Source organism: Chelonoidis abingdonii, chromosome 9 (assembly GCF_003597395.2).
Source record: "Chelonoidis abingdonii isolate Lonesome George chromosome 9, CheloAbing_2.0, whole genome shotgun sequence".
Lineage (NCBI taxonomy): Eukaryota > Metazoa > Chordata > Testudines > Testudinidae > Chelonoidis > Chelonoidis abingdonii.
The window spans coordinates 40,558,911-40,577,136 of NC_133777.1; the positions used below are offsets into that span (position 1 = coordinate 40,558,911).

The 18,226-nt window shown below is 50.6% G+C and overlaps 1 protein-coding gene across 2 annotated transcripts; it reads left to right on the forward strand.

Moving 5' to 3' along the window:
* The first annotated feature begins 1,452 nt into the window (after positions 1–1,452).
* Positions 1,453–17,279, forward strand: MSS51 (MSS51 mitochondrial translational activator). 2 transcript variants are annotated; one of them, XM_032794697.2, is made up of 7 exons: positions 1,453–1,556; positions 5,716–5,927; positions 6,605–6,760; positions 7,553–7,677; positions 8,486–9,049; positions 16,180–16,273; positions 16,746–17,279. In XM_032794697.2, the coding sequence occupies exons 2-5, from the start codon at positions 5,743–5,745 to the stop codon at positions 8,527–8,529; spliced, it is 510 nt and encodes a 169-aa protein (XP_032650588.2). In that variant the 5' UTR covers positions 1,453–1,556; positions 5,716–5,742; the 3' UTR covers positions 8,530–9,049; positions 16,180–16,273; positions 16,746–17,279. The 2 variants fall into 2 exon arrangements, with proteins under 2 accessions (XP_032650588.2, XP_074925532.1); XM_075069431.1 differs by lacking the exons at positions 5,716–5,927; positions 6,605–6,760; positions 7,553–7,677 and having other exon boundaries at positions 16,746–17,264.
* The last annotated feature ends 947 nt before the right edge of the window (positions 17,280–18,226 follow it).

Consider the following 18,226-nt stretch of genomic DNA (forward strand, 5'->3'; position numbering starts at 1 on the left):
GCTGCGTGGGGCCCGGAGGCGTAAAACCTCATGCAGCCTAGGGCGCCAGGAACATAACCACTCTGACATGGCTATGTTCTCTCCTGTCAGTGCCATGGGAACATGTTGTGACCTCACATAGTGACATTGTAGGAACACGGTATGAGTTCACATGGCTGTGCCATGGGAATGCCCTGGGACCTTGCCTGGCACACATCCTTGCCTAAAATCATGATTTTGCAATGCTTCCAGTCAATCTAGGGCTCTTTAGCTGCCCTGGAGCCTACAGAGTGGACCCTATTGTTTAAGGAATTCCGTTACTTAGGGTCCAATGTGCTGTATCCCATGTCAGGTCATCACGGAAGCATTATAGCCAGCCCCAAGCATTCAAAACTCATTAGGCCCTGAAAATCATGAGATTGCCTTAAAAGTCACGAGATTTAAAAAAAAATACATTTGGGATTCTTTTGATTTGACCTTTAGGGTCATACTTTCAAGCTTCTCTCTTCAACCCTGAGGGCCTAAAGCTTAAAGAAAGAAAGCTGAGATTCTCACATAATGAGATGATGCTATGAGCTGCAGCTTAAGAAAAATAACAAAGCTTGCAAGACTCTTGAGAGTTTGTAACACAGTAGAATGCATTTTGTTCCCCATTCCAGCAGCAATCACATCAAGTATCACACAGTGCCATACAAATGTAGGGCTTTGGTCCAGGAATGAAACTATTGGCATTTAGATAGATAGATTAGATAAATGACAATCTTTTATTTCTATGACACATAGGTGATCTCCCTACCTGACTTACAGGACATGTGACACAGCTGTGAGAAACTAGAATCCTCAAAAGCAGAGTGGATAGCATCTTGTAGGGCAGTATACTAAAGCAGGGGAGAAGGAAATCCATGGCCCTGGATGTCCTCCTCATCTATAATTTTTTTAGGGTCCACATTGCACTGGAAACACAGTAGCAAATTAAACACGCATATGCAGCTCCTGAGCCACAGGTGCCCTACAAATCTCATCCTCAGGCATGGAGGGGTGTGGGGTGAAAAGGATGATTCACAGTATCATTGGCCATGAGGAAAGAGTGGCATAGGGTAGATGATATGCGCTGTCTTCTTCCAGAGAGGTGAGGTGGGCTACACACACTCCAGATATGGGGAAGTGATGGGATCAGGTAGGTGATACTATCATCCAGCATAGTGGTGAAGCGGGTGATTCACAGTATTCCCTGGCATGGGGTTAGTGGATAATACCATATTTTCCAGCAGGGGGCAGGTGAGACATAGGATCCTGGAGCTCCTGTAGTCAGGACCTGATAAGAGTTCTGCCCGTGCGCCTCCTAAGAGCCAAGCCTCAATGTCTCAGTCATTCTACCCAGTGAGAAGTAATTCTTGACAGGGTCTGAGTAGGCAGGATATTCTTAGACCACAAGGTTCAGCCTAGCATTTCTGCAGTTAGAGCAGAAAACAATCCAGGAGAAGGCAGGCAGCTGCAGCTCTGAGAGAAATCCACAGCTAAGGAGAGAGAAACGGAGTGGGAAAGAAAGAAAGAACCAAGGAAAAAGCACCTAGAAGGTTAGTCTGCCTTGTAAGCTGTTGTCATTTCAAGGAATGGATGGTTTAACTTCTCAAAGTTTACTCTGGTCCTTAGATTCCCTCCCTGCACTGCTTTCTTCCTCCCCTCTCGTCACCTCCATTTAGCATTCTCTTACATTCCTCCTGCTGAAGCAGTTTTTAGACTCATTAAATTTCTCCCTGTTTTTCCCTTCTGACAAATGGAGCTACAGATGAATCAAGGAACAAGCTAAGAGGATTCAAAAGGGAGGGGAAATAACCTTCTCTGCCAGAATCTCTGGTCTCCATATTTAGGGGCTAAGCACACTTTTCTCTCTGCTTGGACATCTCAAGCTCCTGGCTGGCATGGGGCTGAGGACCGGGTGAGGAGGGTTTCAGTGAAATAAGCATTTTTAACCATTTTGTTGATCTGGGTTGGAAGAATGCTTTGAGTATTAATGTACCCACCGATTTCCTGGGGGGAGCAGAATCTTGGGATTAGCATTGGCTAGCTCGAGAGAGCTACGTTTGGATGTTTGGGGAGCAAAATACAGACTGAAAAGTTACAGGGCAAACAATTAATGGAAATCACTCCTGCCATTATAATTGCTTTTGGTTTGATTCCTAGGAGGTCTCTGGCCAGTCCTATAGCTGATTGGCTGACTCCACATGGTGACCCAGGACCAGAATAGCACTGCTATCAGATTTGTGTTGGTAGTGGTTGTGGTTTTTCCTGGGTCTATCTTCTTGCCCCATGACATTTGAGCATGGCTGCCCTTCGCTTTCCTCCTTTATTCCTCATCACCTTATCTCCAGAAGTCCTTTTTTTTTTACTCTGGGTTGGAAAGGCAATCAGTATGGTACAGGAATAGATTAAGCATCTGTCAAGTGGTGTGGGAGACAGTCCAAATAATCCAGCTGGCAAACTCCTCCCGACCACCCCCACCCCCTGCACCCAGTTTACACATAGAATCCATGCCCTGCTCCCTTGGGTGAGTGATTTGTACCATTCCACCACCACTGGCTTCTGTTGAGCTTGGGTTAATATATCCCCCAAGATTCAGGTCCCTGGAGCTGGCACAGAAAAGTATTATCTTATAAACACTAGCAGCATATGCATTGGTACACACACACATGCAGGAAGAATTCTGTCTGTGGAGCACACATGTAGACAGAATGTCACTGCTGGTACATGTATGTATGTGATGGGATGGGGGAAGAGCATGCTCAGACGCAGCAGTTAGACCTCCTTTTTGCAGGTTCAATAAATACTGCCTCATGGGCTAGCTGCCGCTAGTATGGAAAAGAGGTGAGACCATGGCCATCACCAACACCCTTCCCTTCGCGGTGTATAGCACCATCAACTCGTAAGTGCCCATGAAGTTCAAGCATGATCTGTCCCCTCCAGAGACAAACCAAACAACATGGACTGGCTGATGGTGGCATCAATTTTTTCCCTTTGCATTTCCTAATTAGGCTGATTGACTTTGTAAGAGCAACGTGGTAGGTGCTCAGACGCTGTGGTTATGGGTAGAGCATAAAGCCGGAAAAACAACAGCCTAGAATTTAATACTCATCAAATGGAGATCGAGGGTACCAGACTTGTTCTTTCTCTGGCTCTGGACCATGATCTGGCCCTTGTAAGGCTGACAGCAGGGCTCAGCTCTTCGCCAACCAGGTCACCTGGCTGGGCTGAAAGTGTTTTCCTGGTTTTCAACCAGCTTTGCAAGCGAGGCAGGCACCATCCACCTGTCAGCAGTTATTCCCCTAGGCCAGACCTCTGCATGCATCTCCAGGCCCTGCTGAGAAACAGCAATGAACTTGCTTATCATAAAGAGAAACCAGCCCGTTGTACAGATCACCTTTTCTTAGTCTATGCAAGTTCAGTGCTGGGAAAGTGTGCCTGATTGCCAGCCCTGGAGCCGGAGTCCTCTCTCTATTAACAGAGCAGGTACAACACAGGCAGGGAAGGTGTAAGCTCTCTTCCTAGTGTGCCCCAGTCTTGCTCTGCAGGTACCTGTTCCAACAAAGACAGCTCATTCTATTCACTCAATTGTTGTCTTATCTGTTGGGACTGCACAAAAGGGGGCAATGCTGTAAATGCCAATTATGGTGGTGTCTTGGGTGTTAGGAGCACCTTTCCATGGACACTACCATCTGATGAGTAGTCTGTATGAAACTGGTGGTAACTTTTGTACTACTGAGCTGGGCCAAGTTTGAACCTTTGCTCTAAAAGTAAAAACACACTGCCCTTTTCTGAGCTGAGGATCTCAAAGCACCTTACAAGAAATGTTAGCAAATTAATCTTAAAAACCACTCCTGAGAGAGAGATCATTACCATGCCCCTGGTGTACAAATGGGGAAAGTGAAGCACAGAGAGGGGCCATCCTGTGCTCAGTGAGTCCATGGTAGAGATGTAAAGAGAACCCAGGTCTCCTGACTCCCAGCCCCCATGTTTTGGCCACAAGCTTATCCTTCCCTGAACCTGTCAGATCACTAGACTGTTAGCACAGACCTCCTTCCAACAGTGCCAGCTAGAACCAGCCTGAGGACTTCCTACAGTGTGTCCTCCTCCACCTTCCGTGTCTCCTCCTGCGGGACCAGTTCTTTACACTGTGGGTCTGCCCACACAGCATGCAGCTACAGTAAAAACACTACTGCATTCGCCAGCGTGCCAGCGTGGAGAACATTTGACATGGTCTTGTGCCACTGGCTGGTCAAGACACCTGCTGAGCTACCCTTAGTGCTGGTAGAGATGCACATGGATCTCACTGATTGCCATGAGAGCCTCCTGCGCACAGCCCAGAGCAGATTTGGGGGTCTGCTGTTAAAGGACTAGGTAAAACCAGAGGATGAAAGGGCTTCCTGCTCTCCTCCTGCTGCTGGCATCCTCTTCAGAGGAGAGGTCACGGCAGCTGGCGGGAACCAGAGCAAGAGCTGTCTGAGAGGCTAAGTCAGTCAGTGCTGGCAGCTTGTGCTAAGCGATGACAGACACGCCACCACGCTGATTTCCACCAGCGGCCAAGAGGCAAGCAGTGTATCTACAGCTCTCTGTCAAGAGGGCAAGAGAATGGACGGGCAACACGGCAGAGAGAGGAGAGCAGCTCCCTTCACACGCAAGAACATGGCTGAGTCATTGCTGGAGAGGTAGGTAGCGATACTAGCGAATAATGCCAGTCAGGGCAAACACCTGAGGAAGTGGATGGACTCAAAAAGCCTGTGGTCTGAGAATACAGCAGAGCAGAACACCAACAGGCCTCCTTGTGGCTGTCTCATGCATCTGCAAGCCAGCAAAACCGGCCTCCCTTGCCTGTCTGCAACACACCAAGGTGTGAAAGGCACAATACACAATAGTACTTAGCCTCCTGGGATGCTTTTAGCTGTGAGCGAAGCCACATTTTCTGTCTCTCAGCTGGGTGCCTCCCGGAAAGCCCCCCCGCAATGTGCTATATAGTCAAATGATTCCTCTGACCAGGTATACAAGCCAAGAGGGCAGAGAAAGTCCATTTGCAGGGGGAGAACAAGGGGATCCTGGCCAGTCTTGGAGATTCCTGCTGTGCTGTGGGAATGTTCCAGACCCATCCGGGATTAAAGAAACAACTGGATCCAAATCACTAGTTGGAAGTGGAGCTGACAGAAGTCAGAGGTGGGCGGAGGAAGAGAAAGGGGATCTAGACAGCTATTGTAGAGAGGAGAGTTGAAAACCACCCAGTAGAAGTGGCTCCTAATATGTCCATTCCATTTAGACATGGGTCTGAGTCAGATCCTCCCAAATTCAGCATCCAGATCTATATTTTGTATCTCAGGTTTCTCCAAACGTCCATACCAGGTGAGATTTAAAACGGCTTTGTGTACATGAATTAATTCAGCCTCAACTCACCAGGGAAGTGGAGAGATATTAGTACTTCTCCATTTTAAAGTCAGGGAAATGGAGGAGCAGAGACGAGAAGTGCCTTGCCCCAGTTCACACAGAGCAGACCTGGATCCCAGATTACCAGGCTCCCAGCCATTTGCATGCCAGACCCTGCTGCTTTCCCTGCAGGTCATTAAGTGGGGAGGACATCTCCAGCATACCAAGAGAAGGTGTCCAGAGCTCAGGCACCATAGTCTGGGATAGATGGGGGGAGCCTGTTCAAGACCTCCGCAGTTATTCTCCTTTATTTGTTCTCCTTATTTCCAGCCTGCCAGATTTCCAGCACTGACAGAGATGTCCCACAGAAACAAGGGCGTGACTTCCAAGTCCAGCCACTCTGAGAAGCAGCCTGCAGAAGAACCAGTAATTACAAGCCCCAGCACAGACTCCCTGGGTTTCCAAGCTATGGATAGCAATGTCCCTGGTCTGTCGCAGGTCATCCTGAAGAAGCTCAACATCAAGAGCTATGATGAATACAAGTGAGTAATACTGGGGTGCCAGTGACTTCTGCACAAGGTGCGTGCTACCACCTGAACACCCACGTGGCACGCGCCCTCAGACACCTCTAGGACTGTCTCCACTAGTCACTGGGAGCATTAGACTTCTGGGTGGCCTGAGGGAAAGAGCAAAGCAAATGCTATGTGCCCCTTGGCTAGAGGGGAACTTGCTGGACTGACAGGGCCACTTCCAGTGAAAAGAAAGTTAAACTCCCTTGTTCTCAGAGGATCAAAATATCATGCCATGTTGGTTCATACCCTAGTAGGGATAAAGTTCTCTCTCCTAAGGGGTCCTCAGATGAGGCCTGGCCCTGCCAGTTCATATAAACATGTGGCTAGAACTGCCCTTCAGTTCAGAACCGTCCTTGATCATACCAAGCATGGACAAAGGCATCCAGTCAGGACAGTTTCTGCTAGCTGCCATCAGGGCATTGATAACATTTGGGCTGGCCCCTACAGAAGCCCTCAAAGCTGTGGTAATGAATTCATACTGCAGCAGTATAGAGTAGCCCTCTGCAAGTCGAGCTGATGCTAACATCTTCCATTACACAGCATCTTTGGGTCAATCTTGTCGCTATGAAACGACCACACTAGGACAAGGTTCGGTTGTGCCCTGCTCGGCTCTCATCGACTTTGCTACTTTGGATGTTTTCCTGCAGGTCTGCCATGGATGGGAAGAAGCTGGGGATGGATTTCGGGATCCGGACTTATTTCGACATGTTTCAAAAAATGGAGGACACCTTCAAATTCTGTGCTGAGTGCAAGAAACTCCCCGATGCCCTCCCTGACCCCAGAAGCCTCCGACGATGCAAAAGGTACTCAACAGCACCCAGTGTGTGGCTGAGGACAAGGACTAAGCCATAGCACAGGGCAAGATCCTTCCCTTACCCCAGTGGAAATATTCCCAGAATATCTATGGGAACAGGAGGACAATTCCTTCTAACATAGAAGCTTAGCTAGGCTTCTGAATGGGGCCCCATAATAGAGGTTACTCCTCTGAGTACCGGCTGCATGCATCTGTTTTCTTGTAATTCCTCGGGACCGGATCCAAAGTCAATGGGAGTCATTCCATTAATTTCAGTGAGAACAGGCCCTCAGTGTCTACACCTCTGCACTCTCTGGCTATCATGGATGGAGGATGAGATGTTGCTGGGGGTATAACTGAGGACAGAGGGAGTAGCTGCCCCTTGGTGGGTAGCTTGTACATGATTCCAATGATGCTGCCTTCTGCATGAGGGTGGCAGTACCAACACAGTGGGTGACACCTGCTAAGTGAGGAGCTCTCTGTTCTTACCAGCCCCTTTGAAAGACATTGCAACAGCACCAAGGCCAAACTAATCCCTGATGTAACCCCAATGGATCGATGAAGTTACCCCAGGAATAAATTCATGTATTTATGTCTCATGTTCACATGTAGGGATAGGTGAGGGCAAGAATGCCGTGCAGTCCACAGAGGGCCCATCAACTCATGCACTGAGTATTGGTCTCCTTGGGGCATCTCTCAGGCTCACTCCTGATGGTCCTCTCCTATCAGGTGCTAGGATGTATCTTGAATTTGCTGCCTGGTGGAGCACCATATTCTCTCTCCTCTCTCCTGCTCCCTCTAGGTGCCAGAATGTGTATTACTGCAACTCAGAGTGCCAACAGGCCAACTGGCCTGTGCACAAGAAATTGTGTAAGAAGCTGAGGTTGGTAGCTCTTGACCGGCTGGTAGAATGGCTCGTCTTCACAGGTAGGTTTGCTGCCTACATTCAACAGAAGGGGTAAAGGGATCCTCTTTGATTGGGTCAAAGCTGGCTGGGCCATCTGCGGCCAGAGGCCATTTGACTGTCTTAGCGCAGATTCATCTGTCTGTTGCCTCATGCAGGAAGCAAAGCTCCAAGCAGATGGTAAGAAGATTGCACCAAGAAGGGAATTGGGCCAGGGGTCTTATGGTGGACTTTATCCAGACCTGCTCACGTTCCCTCCCCAGCTCCCAGCCTTTGTGGCCTGCCTGGGTTTCCATGATATCAGTGACAAGCACTGAGGGCTGTCTTTGAAGCCTGACAGAGCCCTGTCGTGCTGTGAAGCCAAGCAAGGTGGTGTCTGGATACCACTGAGTGTTAGCTAGGGAGAATCCAGGAATTGCACACACACAGGGACTCATAGCTGCAGGGACTTCTAGTCTTCTCATTAGGCCTCATACACTCAACTGTTCAGGGGATTTGTGGAGTCCTTCATACCTGCAGCTGCTCTCCTAGTTTGGCTTGAAGACTCCTGGGTTCTCTGAGGTTCCAACATCCTTCACAGAGTAGATGGTTCAGACTTCCGTTATACAGTCAGCTCCTCCATCTCCCTATTGTTTCCCCTTTGTTACCACACAATGTATCCTTGTTCACTGGTGGGACTGCTCTGGGCTCAGCACTTCCTGTTAAGCTGAATGGCAGAGCTTCAAGCACTGTCTTTTTAAAGGGATAATACCCTTATCCAGGGGAAAAGATCAGTACAGCCTGGGGCAGTCTGCAGCACTGAGCTGAGAATTTCTGGGGTTTTCCTTCTAGGTGACATCCCATTCCCCACGGCAACCTGGACAAAGCGCATCTAGGAGGTGAAAAGCTGGGAAGACTGGTTCTCAATGCAGGAGCACCTGGAAGAAAAGCTGAGCGCTATACTGACCGGGCATCATATGAACATCCTCTGGGCCAACGTGGGGAAGCCAAAGCCAGAGGAGGGAGAGCTGCTGGAGTCTGTCAAACGGCTGACCACAGACTTCCAGTCCAGGCCAATTACCATCGGCTTGGGGCTGCACGCTTTCGACATTGATCTCTATACCAAGCCTGTCACAGTGCATGTCATAGGGGCTTCCCATATCGAGACCCTCAACACCTGGGTGACGGATTATGATGAGCTGACGTGGGTGTTTCCTGGGCACCAGGGCATCGAGGTACTAATGGTGGGAGTCAATGTGGTAGATGGACCCATCATGAGGCCTCCGCTGACAGCATTCGGACCCAGGGGAAAAGTCTATCTCAGCAGCTACAAGGCCCTTTATCCTGACTTCTGGGAATCCCAGGTGGAGACTCATCAGGCTGCCTGCCCAGACCTTGTGGTGGGCTTTCATCCAGGTAAGTGCAAAGACAGAGTCTAACTACTGTCTCAAATGGTGCTGCCCTCCCCACTGATACTGCCCATCTGGCCCCGTCTGGAGCAGCACTCCTCAGGTCTCTTCTTCTAGGCCCAATCAATGCTGCCCTTCAGATTTTCTGTTCCTCCCTGACAGCCCCCCCTCCCAAATCTCCTTTCCTGTGACTTGTTTCTGCACCCTCTGTTATCACCGCATCCCACGGCTGGGTTTCCTCCTGCTGATCTTCTCCACTTCCAGTGGGTAGGGGACACTCAGATTGACAAGGACTTGGGGCAATGTAGCAATGTGAAGACCCACTGGCACACGGCACCTCCTGCTGGTCATCTGGGAATTAGCTCTTTTCCAGCATATGGAGCACCCTCTGCAGGTTGGTGTCTTGCCTGCTGCTGGCCCCGTATCCCTCCCGGACCCCGGTGCCCTTTACCTTAGGGTTCTGCCACAGCAGTGGCCCCACGTTCTGGGTCTCCCCTCCCAGGGGAACCCCCAACCCACTAAACCCACCTTGCCTCAGTGGCTACTGCCAGTCATCATCTAGCCCCTACTCACTGGGGTGACTGCAGTCTGTAATGGCCACTCACCATTGGCAATGGGGTAGGCCCAGCTGCCTCTTCCTATCCCCGGGCTACACCTCGGCAGCCCCAGTAGCTCTGTAGCCTTCACTATGTCCTGCAGCCTGGGGGATTACCAGGCTGGAGCTCTCCACCTCCTCTTGTCCTTTTCCCCAGCACTGCTCTGCTTCAGGTACCTTGCTCCCAGGCAGCCGGCCCTTCCCGCTCCAGGGCTAGAGCGAGACTCCTCCCAGCTCCTGGCCCCCAGCCCTCTTATCAGGGCCAGCTGGGCCCTGACTGGCCTGGCCACAGCTTGGCTGCTTCCCCAGTGAGCCTAAGTTGGCTGCTTTTAACCCTGTTATACAGGGGTGGGGCAGCCACTCCACTACAGGCAACATAAAGCAAAAAGAAGGGAAACACACCAAGACAACATCTCCTCCATGGTGATACCAAGAAGGCTCTGGAGATTAAAGGCCAGAACGACTGAAAAGATTTCAACTGTTCCTTTCTACCATGCAAGAAGAATTCCCACCAGGCTTTGTGGGCTGGGAATTGATGGCATGGTCCAGCTTTGCATGGGTCAGCTTGCATCCTGCAACCCCAGCTTAGCGAGACAGTTAGACACTCCTGGGTTTACACAACATGATGTTGTTGCACTGACCCATTGTCAATGACATACTGAGGCTCATGTGGCAACATGGTGACTCAGCAGCAAGGTGTTAGAATATGCTGGGAGCATTTTTGTACCAAAGGACAGTGTCAGGAAAGGATGGCCTTGCTTAGTGTATATTCCTCCTAGAGCTTGGCTGGCTTTTTTTTTTCTTGTCTCTGCTCCTAAGCATTGTGCCACAGGCTTTAGTATTTAATGCACCATACTCGCTGGATCCTTCATGTGTTTAACCCTGATCAGAAGATTTCATCACATCATCTTTATAATGGCTTACACATAGAGAGCCTTGGATCTGATGATCTCAAAACACTTTAAAATGCAGGGATTGTATACATGGGGAAACTGAGGCACAAAGTGATTTTTTTTTTTCTTTTTAACTGACTTTCCCAAGGGCACACAGCAAGTCAGTGGCAGAATTGAGAATGGCTCCCTGGAGTCCTGACTCCCACTGCCTTGCCCTAACCACTAGATATTGCTGCCTCATATATGCCACAGTATATGATTTTTGAGAGCCAGTGCTCTCTTATCATCAACCAAGTTCCTTGTGACTTGAATTTGCCTTCTGCTGGGACAATGACATGAACTGAGAGCTCAGCAACACTGCAGACACTGGCTCTGGTAGCCTATATCCTGGGAAAGGAGGAGGCAAACCCAGGTACTTTGTTAGCTCCTAGTCAGATTGCTTTTGAACTTTGGTGCCATTTGCCATTAGGGACTGGCTGCCACACGAACTGCCACATAGATCTCATAGGCCTAATATCACAGCTCAGCCAGGCTATCAAGATTTCAGTCTAGATGTCTGCTGCCCCCTAGCAAGCACAGCCAAAAATGGTGTGCGCTTTCCCCTTCTGCATATGCCAGACCCACCGTGTGCTTTCTAGATACCCTGGGAAGTCACCAAGAGCCCAGTCCATTGGAAAGCAGAGATAGACCTGAATCAGCTCATCAGATTGGGACTCCTCTCCTGCCTTGCGCATCCTGCTCTGAACCCTGTGGATCAGCCCAGTCTCTGAACTGAGAATCCAGCCCGGGAGGAAGTTTGCAAGTGGTTAGGAAGTTTGTAGGCATAGTTACCCTGGCCCTAGCACCAGCCCCTGCTGCAGTTGGGCTTAGCGTTAGAGCCTGCAGCTGTGATGCAGCAGCACAGAATGCTGCCCTGATGGGGAGATAGACCTCCCTGAGAGAGGGCAGCTCGAGCTGCAGAGGGGGCTCGGATTCCGCCGGAGAGGAGGCCGTTGGAAGGTGGTTAAAGAAGGCAGCGGCACTAGGGTAAAAAGATTTGCCGAGGAAGCTGGATATGAAGGGCTGTATGCAAGGGGATGGGCACAGAGCGTGTGACCGGGCAGGTTGATCACTGGGGAATACAGTTTAGGCACCTGGGGAACAGGCATCGCTGTCCAGGTCAGGCACTGTCGCTTGTGGGTGAACCTGCTGGAAGGAGGTACAGTCGTAGCAGCATCGGCTCAAAAGAGCATCACAAGCCAGAGAAGTCAGGACGGCTGGGGTGAAACTAGACTTTGTAGCCAGAGGGGGAAGAGTTGAGTCCTCCCTGAGGGTGACACAGCATGTTGGCAAAGTTTCTTTCCTTGTGTTGGTTATTTACAGTTTATTTTCCTAAACAAGTATTTGATATTACTTCATAGTATTTATGTTCTTGCCTAATTTTGAGGGTTTCAGGTTATCTCCATTGCATGGGTTTGCCTTGGCCTCTCCTCACAGTAGGCATAGCCTACCTGAGGCCTGCATCACTGCACTGGCCCATCGAGGCTGGAAAGGGCAGGAAATACTTGCAGCGGGCATGTAGAAATGGCCAGACAATTACAAGGGTTTGTAACATATCAGCACTTCTATTTAAAAGAAAGAGAAAGGCCTAGGATATGAAAGCTCAACCATGGCACAACTCATTGCAGAAGTAAATGGTGCTCCAAGGCTAAGCCCAAAGAGCAAAGGCAGCCTCTGCAGAGGGATCCGGAGCAAAATCAGTGTAAATCAGCACAGCTCCATTGACTCCACTGGAGTCAGCAGAGGATCTGGCCCTTTAGAACCCCTCTGATCTGCTGCTTTCCTGCTCAGTGAGGACATGGCAAGGCAGTTTGGGGCTGTAGTAAATCAACACTGAGTTTAGCTCAGGCAACGAGTTCTGAATCCGGAGGTGTGGGGGTGGGGTGAAGAGAGAGCTTCAGAAACCCTGTTTATGGAAAAGTGCTTTTAAGATCCTCACTAAATAAGTCTGTGAGCTACTGGACATGGAATACATCTGGGGAAAATATATCCGTCCCAGTAGGTGCTACATAGAGTAAGCCAGAGCTTGGTCTTTAGGAGAGAGGACGCAGGGGTCAGATCCAGGCAAATGCTTTTAACTCATTGCAGGGGTGTCGTCAGGGCAGCGCAGTGGGCTAGGCTAGGAGTATTTTTCTAAAAGACTGGGGCAGTGGCATTGGGGATACTTTATGTTAAGGGAGCTGTGGAAATGGTCTAATCAGAGGCGGATGGCAGAGAGCGAGGTAACAGCAGAAGCAGTGACAATCTGTTCACAGGAAGTGGGGTCAAGAAGCCAGCAAGGTGTTTGGAGTTGGGTGTAGGGGGTACCCAGGCAGAGAGGTGGCCCCAGAGTTTTAAAGTTCACCTGGTGTCACGGGGTGCACCACTCACCGCTGGGCTGATGCCTCCTCCTGGTCACTCTGGGGATTATGGCCACTCAAGGTCTATGCCCCCGTCCATGGTTTGCACACCATCACTCCATCTCTGCTGTCCGCCTGCAGCCCCTCTCACAGCCTCAGGAACCACAGCGTCCTCTTTGTGGCTCAGCCCTCCAGCCATGTCACTATCCTTTTTTGGGGGGGAGGGATTAGCTCCTCAATAGTCAGTGCCACTCACCCAGTGGCTGGAAGGGGAACCCAGGCCCACCATCTACTGTGGATTCCAGCCTAGGGACCCTCGGCTCAGCAGTCTGGGCCATCTCTTCTGGGCCTTACTGCTCTGTCCCTGGGCTGCTTCCAACTTCTGGTTCCCCTTTTATTCCTGGGCCTACCAGTTCCCAAAGCCTCCTCCCCTTTTCCCAGGGAGTGACTGAGCCTGTCACCCCACTCGCTCCTCCATTTCTTCTGGCAGTGTCTGCTTTTTCCCAGCAGCCTCTTCCCCTTCCAGCTCCTGGGCTTTATAGGCCCTGCCTATTCCTTTAATTAACTGCCTAATTGGTTAATTAACTCTTTAATTAACTGCCTAATTGGTTAATTGGCCCATCTGGCCTGCATTAAACTCTGCAGGGTGAGTGTGAGGTAGATGCCCCATCACACCAGACCTAAACAACTCTCTTACATGTTCCACCAAAGACCTGCATTGCTCAGTTGGAGCTATCACCAACCCAACCAAAACAAGCCAGAGAACCTTTAGTGAAATCCTCTCTCTGCTTTTGCCATCTACAACCATGTCCGCCAACCAGAAACCTCTTCTCTGTACCTCAGCCCAAAAACGTGCAATTGTAACCATCTAGTTATGCAGCCCCTATTGCCATGGTATATGGATGGCTTTATCCACCCCACACCCTGTGAGTCAGGGAAATGCTCTTATCCCCATTTTATAGAGGGGAACTGAGGCACAGAGAGAATGAGGCCAGGTCTAGCCTAGAAATTTAGCCAGTATAGTAATGTTGGCTTGGGGTGTGGTTTTATTTATGATCTTCCTAGGGTGGCAAAAGCCCTAGTGCAAACACAGTGTAGCTTATTTAATTTGGGGAACTAGGATTAGCTATACTGGCAAAAGCACTCTTTTGTCAGTGGAAGCTGTGTCTTTCACTAGAAGGGTTGACTGGCATAGCTATATTAGCAAAGCCTTTCTAGTATAGACTAAGCAGTGTGCCCCAAGGTCACACAGGGAATATGTGGAAGAGCAGGGAACTGAATTCAGATCTTCCAAGACCCAGACTAGCGCCCTAACCACTGAACCATCCTTAACTCAAACATCAACTGCTGGAAGAACAAAACACAATCTCGGAGCTCCTGCGTTACCACACCTAAATAACAAGACCGCAGTCGATAACTGTCCAGAATGGTCAACACTGCTAGAGATTGCTAAGAAAACAGAGTGTCCAGTGTTACCCTCTCAAACCATCCACTAAAGAACCTGCACTGCACAAGCATGCTTTTCTTCAACATGGCATTGGGTCAACACTCAGACTAATCCAAATCAGCCATTTCTGACTGGGGTGTTCTTTGTGTAGGGCAGAGACATGTGTTATGGGAGGGGGGTGTGCATGTCGTAAGGTGGAGGAAGGGGAAAATCCTAGTTGTAGGTTACAAAGGTTGGGTGAGAATGTAACTGGTGTGCTTCTGGGTTTGGGGGTTGCATTTCTAAGCTGTGGATTTAGGCACCCTCTGGTGGCTTTTACCAAAGATTCTGGTTTGGTGGCATGTGCGTGTGTGCACACACATGCACGTTATTCTGTTGTAGCCCTTGGTTTCTCAGTATTAAGGCCCAGATTCTCAAAGGTATTTAAGCACCTGACTGAAATCAAAGGCGCCTACGTACCTTTGAGGATCTGGGCCTGTGGCCCTCTGTTCATGGTCATCCCTTGCTGATATGTCTACACTACGGAGACGATAGCTGTGTTGGCCTAGCCTCATGGTGTAGATGCAGCCTCCACTGACAGAAGGAGATTCTGTCAGTCTAGGGATACCACCTCCCCAAACGAAGTCAGCGCTGTTGACAGAAGCCCTCTATGGTTGACACAGTTGCTTCTCCACTGGGGTTTTTGTCAGCATAGCTATGTCAGCCAGTGATGTGGTTTTCGCACCCATGACCGATGGAGTTATGCCAATATAGTGTTTCAGTATGGACTGAGCCTTATGCCTGAGCTAGACTGTAAACGCCATGGAGCAGCGAGCTGCCACATTCTACCTGTCTGCAAATCATCAAGCAGGCATCTAGCGTTGTTAACAAACAGACTCAATAATACCAAAACACAAAAGCATCAGTTGCAAGCAATGAAAAATACATGTAGTTTCCTTTGTTTGCAGTCAAGTAGATCATTGCATAAAAAGCCCAGGCTATTGGCTGGAACAGAGAACTGGGAGTCAAGATCCAAGGCTTTTAATTTTGGCTCTGGGCAAGGTCCATGGCTCTGTGCCTCAGCTTCCCCTGCTGTAAAATGGGGATAATGCTACTTGCCTATCTCACAGATGTTGTAATGTGCTTTGGGGCCCTGGAAGGAAGGGTATAGCAGTGCAAAGGCTTCCTATTATCCCTTAGCCAGCAGTTTGACGGTACTGTGGATCGGCTGACCCGCCGTGTTCTCCAGGACCAACTTGTTGGCATCATGTTGGAATCCAGTGTTCCTATAGGAGGAAGACAATCAGCATGATGGGATTTTGCTGGCTGTACGCTAGCACCAGGACAATAACATTGCAAGCAGAGGTCCGGCCTGGTAGAGCCAGAGGGAGCCCGTGAAATCCCCAATGACTCACAAGCTGGGAATGCTTCTCAAACCCCCACTCCTAAAACACTGCACACCCGTGAGTTCATTCCATTCAGGGTGTCCTAGCTGGGAGCAGGTGAGGCAGCTGCATAAACATCATTCCTTGTCACTGCTCCCTGGTGGGAAAACTCCAGGGGCTTGTTGTGCCTGCCCCTCCTTGTAGGAGACAGTGAAGTCATGGAAGCTACTTGTTTGCAAGGCGAGGAGAATAGGGCCTCCTGGAAACATGATGCTATGCAGGGGCTGGGACAATGGGGTGGCAGTGCATGTATGTCTGAGCATGAGCACACATGCAGTTTCAGCGCCTACCACAGCAAGGGCCTCAGACTGCTTCCAGTGACACCATAGGCACGACTGCTATTGGCCTCACTGGGCAGGGGATCAGGCGTCAAAGCTGTCTGGTGTCCTTTCCTCTGCAGGATTACATGCCTGCCTGGATGTGATGCAAGGCTGGCTCCCCACACTGCTGCTGCTGCGGGACTACAAGATCCCCACCCTCTTCACTGTCTACACGTAAGAAAGGCCCTTCCCCCTGCTTTCCCCTGGGGGGCTGAGTACATGTGGGGCTCTGCTGTCCTGTGCCCCAGAGTCATTTGCATGAGATGTCTGCTTTCTGAACCAGTCAGCTTGTTGCAAGTCACCTTGTAACAACAGGTTATATTTGGCTATTAGCGCATGACTGTGTTTTAAACTGCTAAGGGAGCATTTCGGCAGCTGCCACTGTCAGCATTGCAGTGACGGTGGTGCTGCTGGAGCCCTGGCAAGCAGTGACAGGGCACTGCTGTGGAGAACGTGCACGATGCTGGAGTCCCAGCTGGCACTGATGGGGCACTGCTGTGGGGAAATTCACACTGCAAGTCTCCTGGTGCAGTGTCAGGGCCCTGGTGTTTTACTCTGGCAGGGGTCAAATCCCAGGAGGTTTCTGAGGGTCAGGGCTGAGGTGAGGTTGGCAGTGTGGTAACTGTGCCCCATGCCCTCCCAACAGCTAGCAGGAGCTGAAGTACTCCCTGAAAATCCTGACAGAGCTGGAGACCCAGATCACAGGCTACGGAGCCAATCCCTTCGCTTCTCTCAAGCCGGAGCAGGCCTATTGCAACCCCAACAAGTCACCCGTCTACTGCAGCGTCTACTACATCATGTGGCACGGGCTGGCTGGCACCCCGGATGAGCCAGACATGGGGGGGTTAGAGAGGGCTGAGGACAGAGGGGAGTAGAGAGGAAACACCTTTGCTGTATGTGCTGTCAGCTACTGCTACCTCCCCAGCCAGTGTGCAGGGCTCCTCCTGAGTCCCCTCTCCCCAGGCTCCCAGCCACCACTGGACAGGGAAGCTCCATGCTCAAGCCCAGGCAGGGGAGCTGCTTGCTTGGGCTGTGCAGTGCAGGGGACCTGGGAGGTGGATGGGCTTTTTCCAGGGGCTGTAAATCAAACTCAAGATAGTGCCCTCTGCTGGACAGGGCTGTGTGTTACAGTAATGCATCAGCGACATGGAAGAGGATCCTTCCAGGTATATCACCAGGGCCTTGCTCTCCCATGGTGCTAGCTAGTAGCAGATCTCAAAGGAGGCCAGGATCATAAAGCATGTAGTTACTGGGGCAGCATCCAGGCTGGCTGCTCCTGACTGCCAGTGCCAGCGTTTGGGGAGTGCCTGGTGTCAGCTCCCCAGCTGCTACCTTAGCCCACAGAGAACACCCATCTCAGCTCAGCAGGGAGCTCTGGGGAAAGGCTCCCAACCTGCCCTGGCACCCGGTGTGCAAACAGGCACTTGCTCCCACTCAACCAAGGGCAGGGCACCCAGCCAAGAGCCACTGTCTCTGGGGCTTGGGCCCAAGTTACACCCCCATGTTTATTCTACCCATTCATTTCCAGGGGCTACAGCAGCTCCACTTGGTGCACGGGGAAGGTGTTGTCACTTAGGCCAGAGGAACATCTGGATCATGGAAGGGGCAGGCAGTTATCTCCCTGGGGCTCTGGAATGAGACTGGGGGTGGTATTGCCATGTAGTGAAGACATCTGGCTTGGGAGTTTGGGGGGAGGGAAACCCGGGAGTGATATTTGTGACCCTGGCTTGTCATCACTGAAAGGCAAGTTTTTATCAGACCCAGCCTGCAACCACCCATCAGCACGGTTAGATCTACCCTCAGTTAGCCTGCTGCTCTTATGTTGCCTTCTGCCTTGGTGACCCCAGAGGGCCACAGCAATGGGGGATGCTGGTGACCTCAATACACAGACAGGATCTCTTCATGGCAGTGCTTACCTCAGCGAATGCAGCTCACTCTTTCAAATGGACCCATTGCTGTTGCAGCTAGGTGCCGTGTGCAGCATTGCAGAAGCATCCTTTCTGTCCACTAAACAGCCATTTGCCCTTCCTCCATGGTGGTTGCTGTCCAGGGCCAGTGATGGCCATGCTCCTGAGCCATGGTGCGTGCATAGTGGGGGGGAAGAGGGGTGCTCGGCTCAGGAGCAGG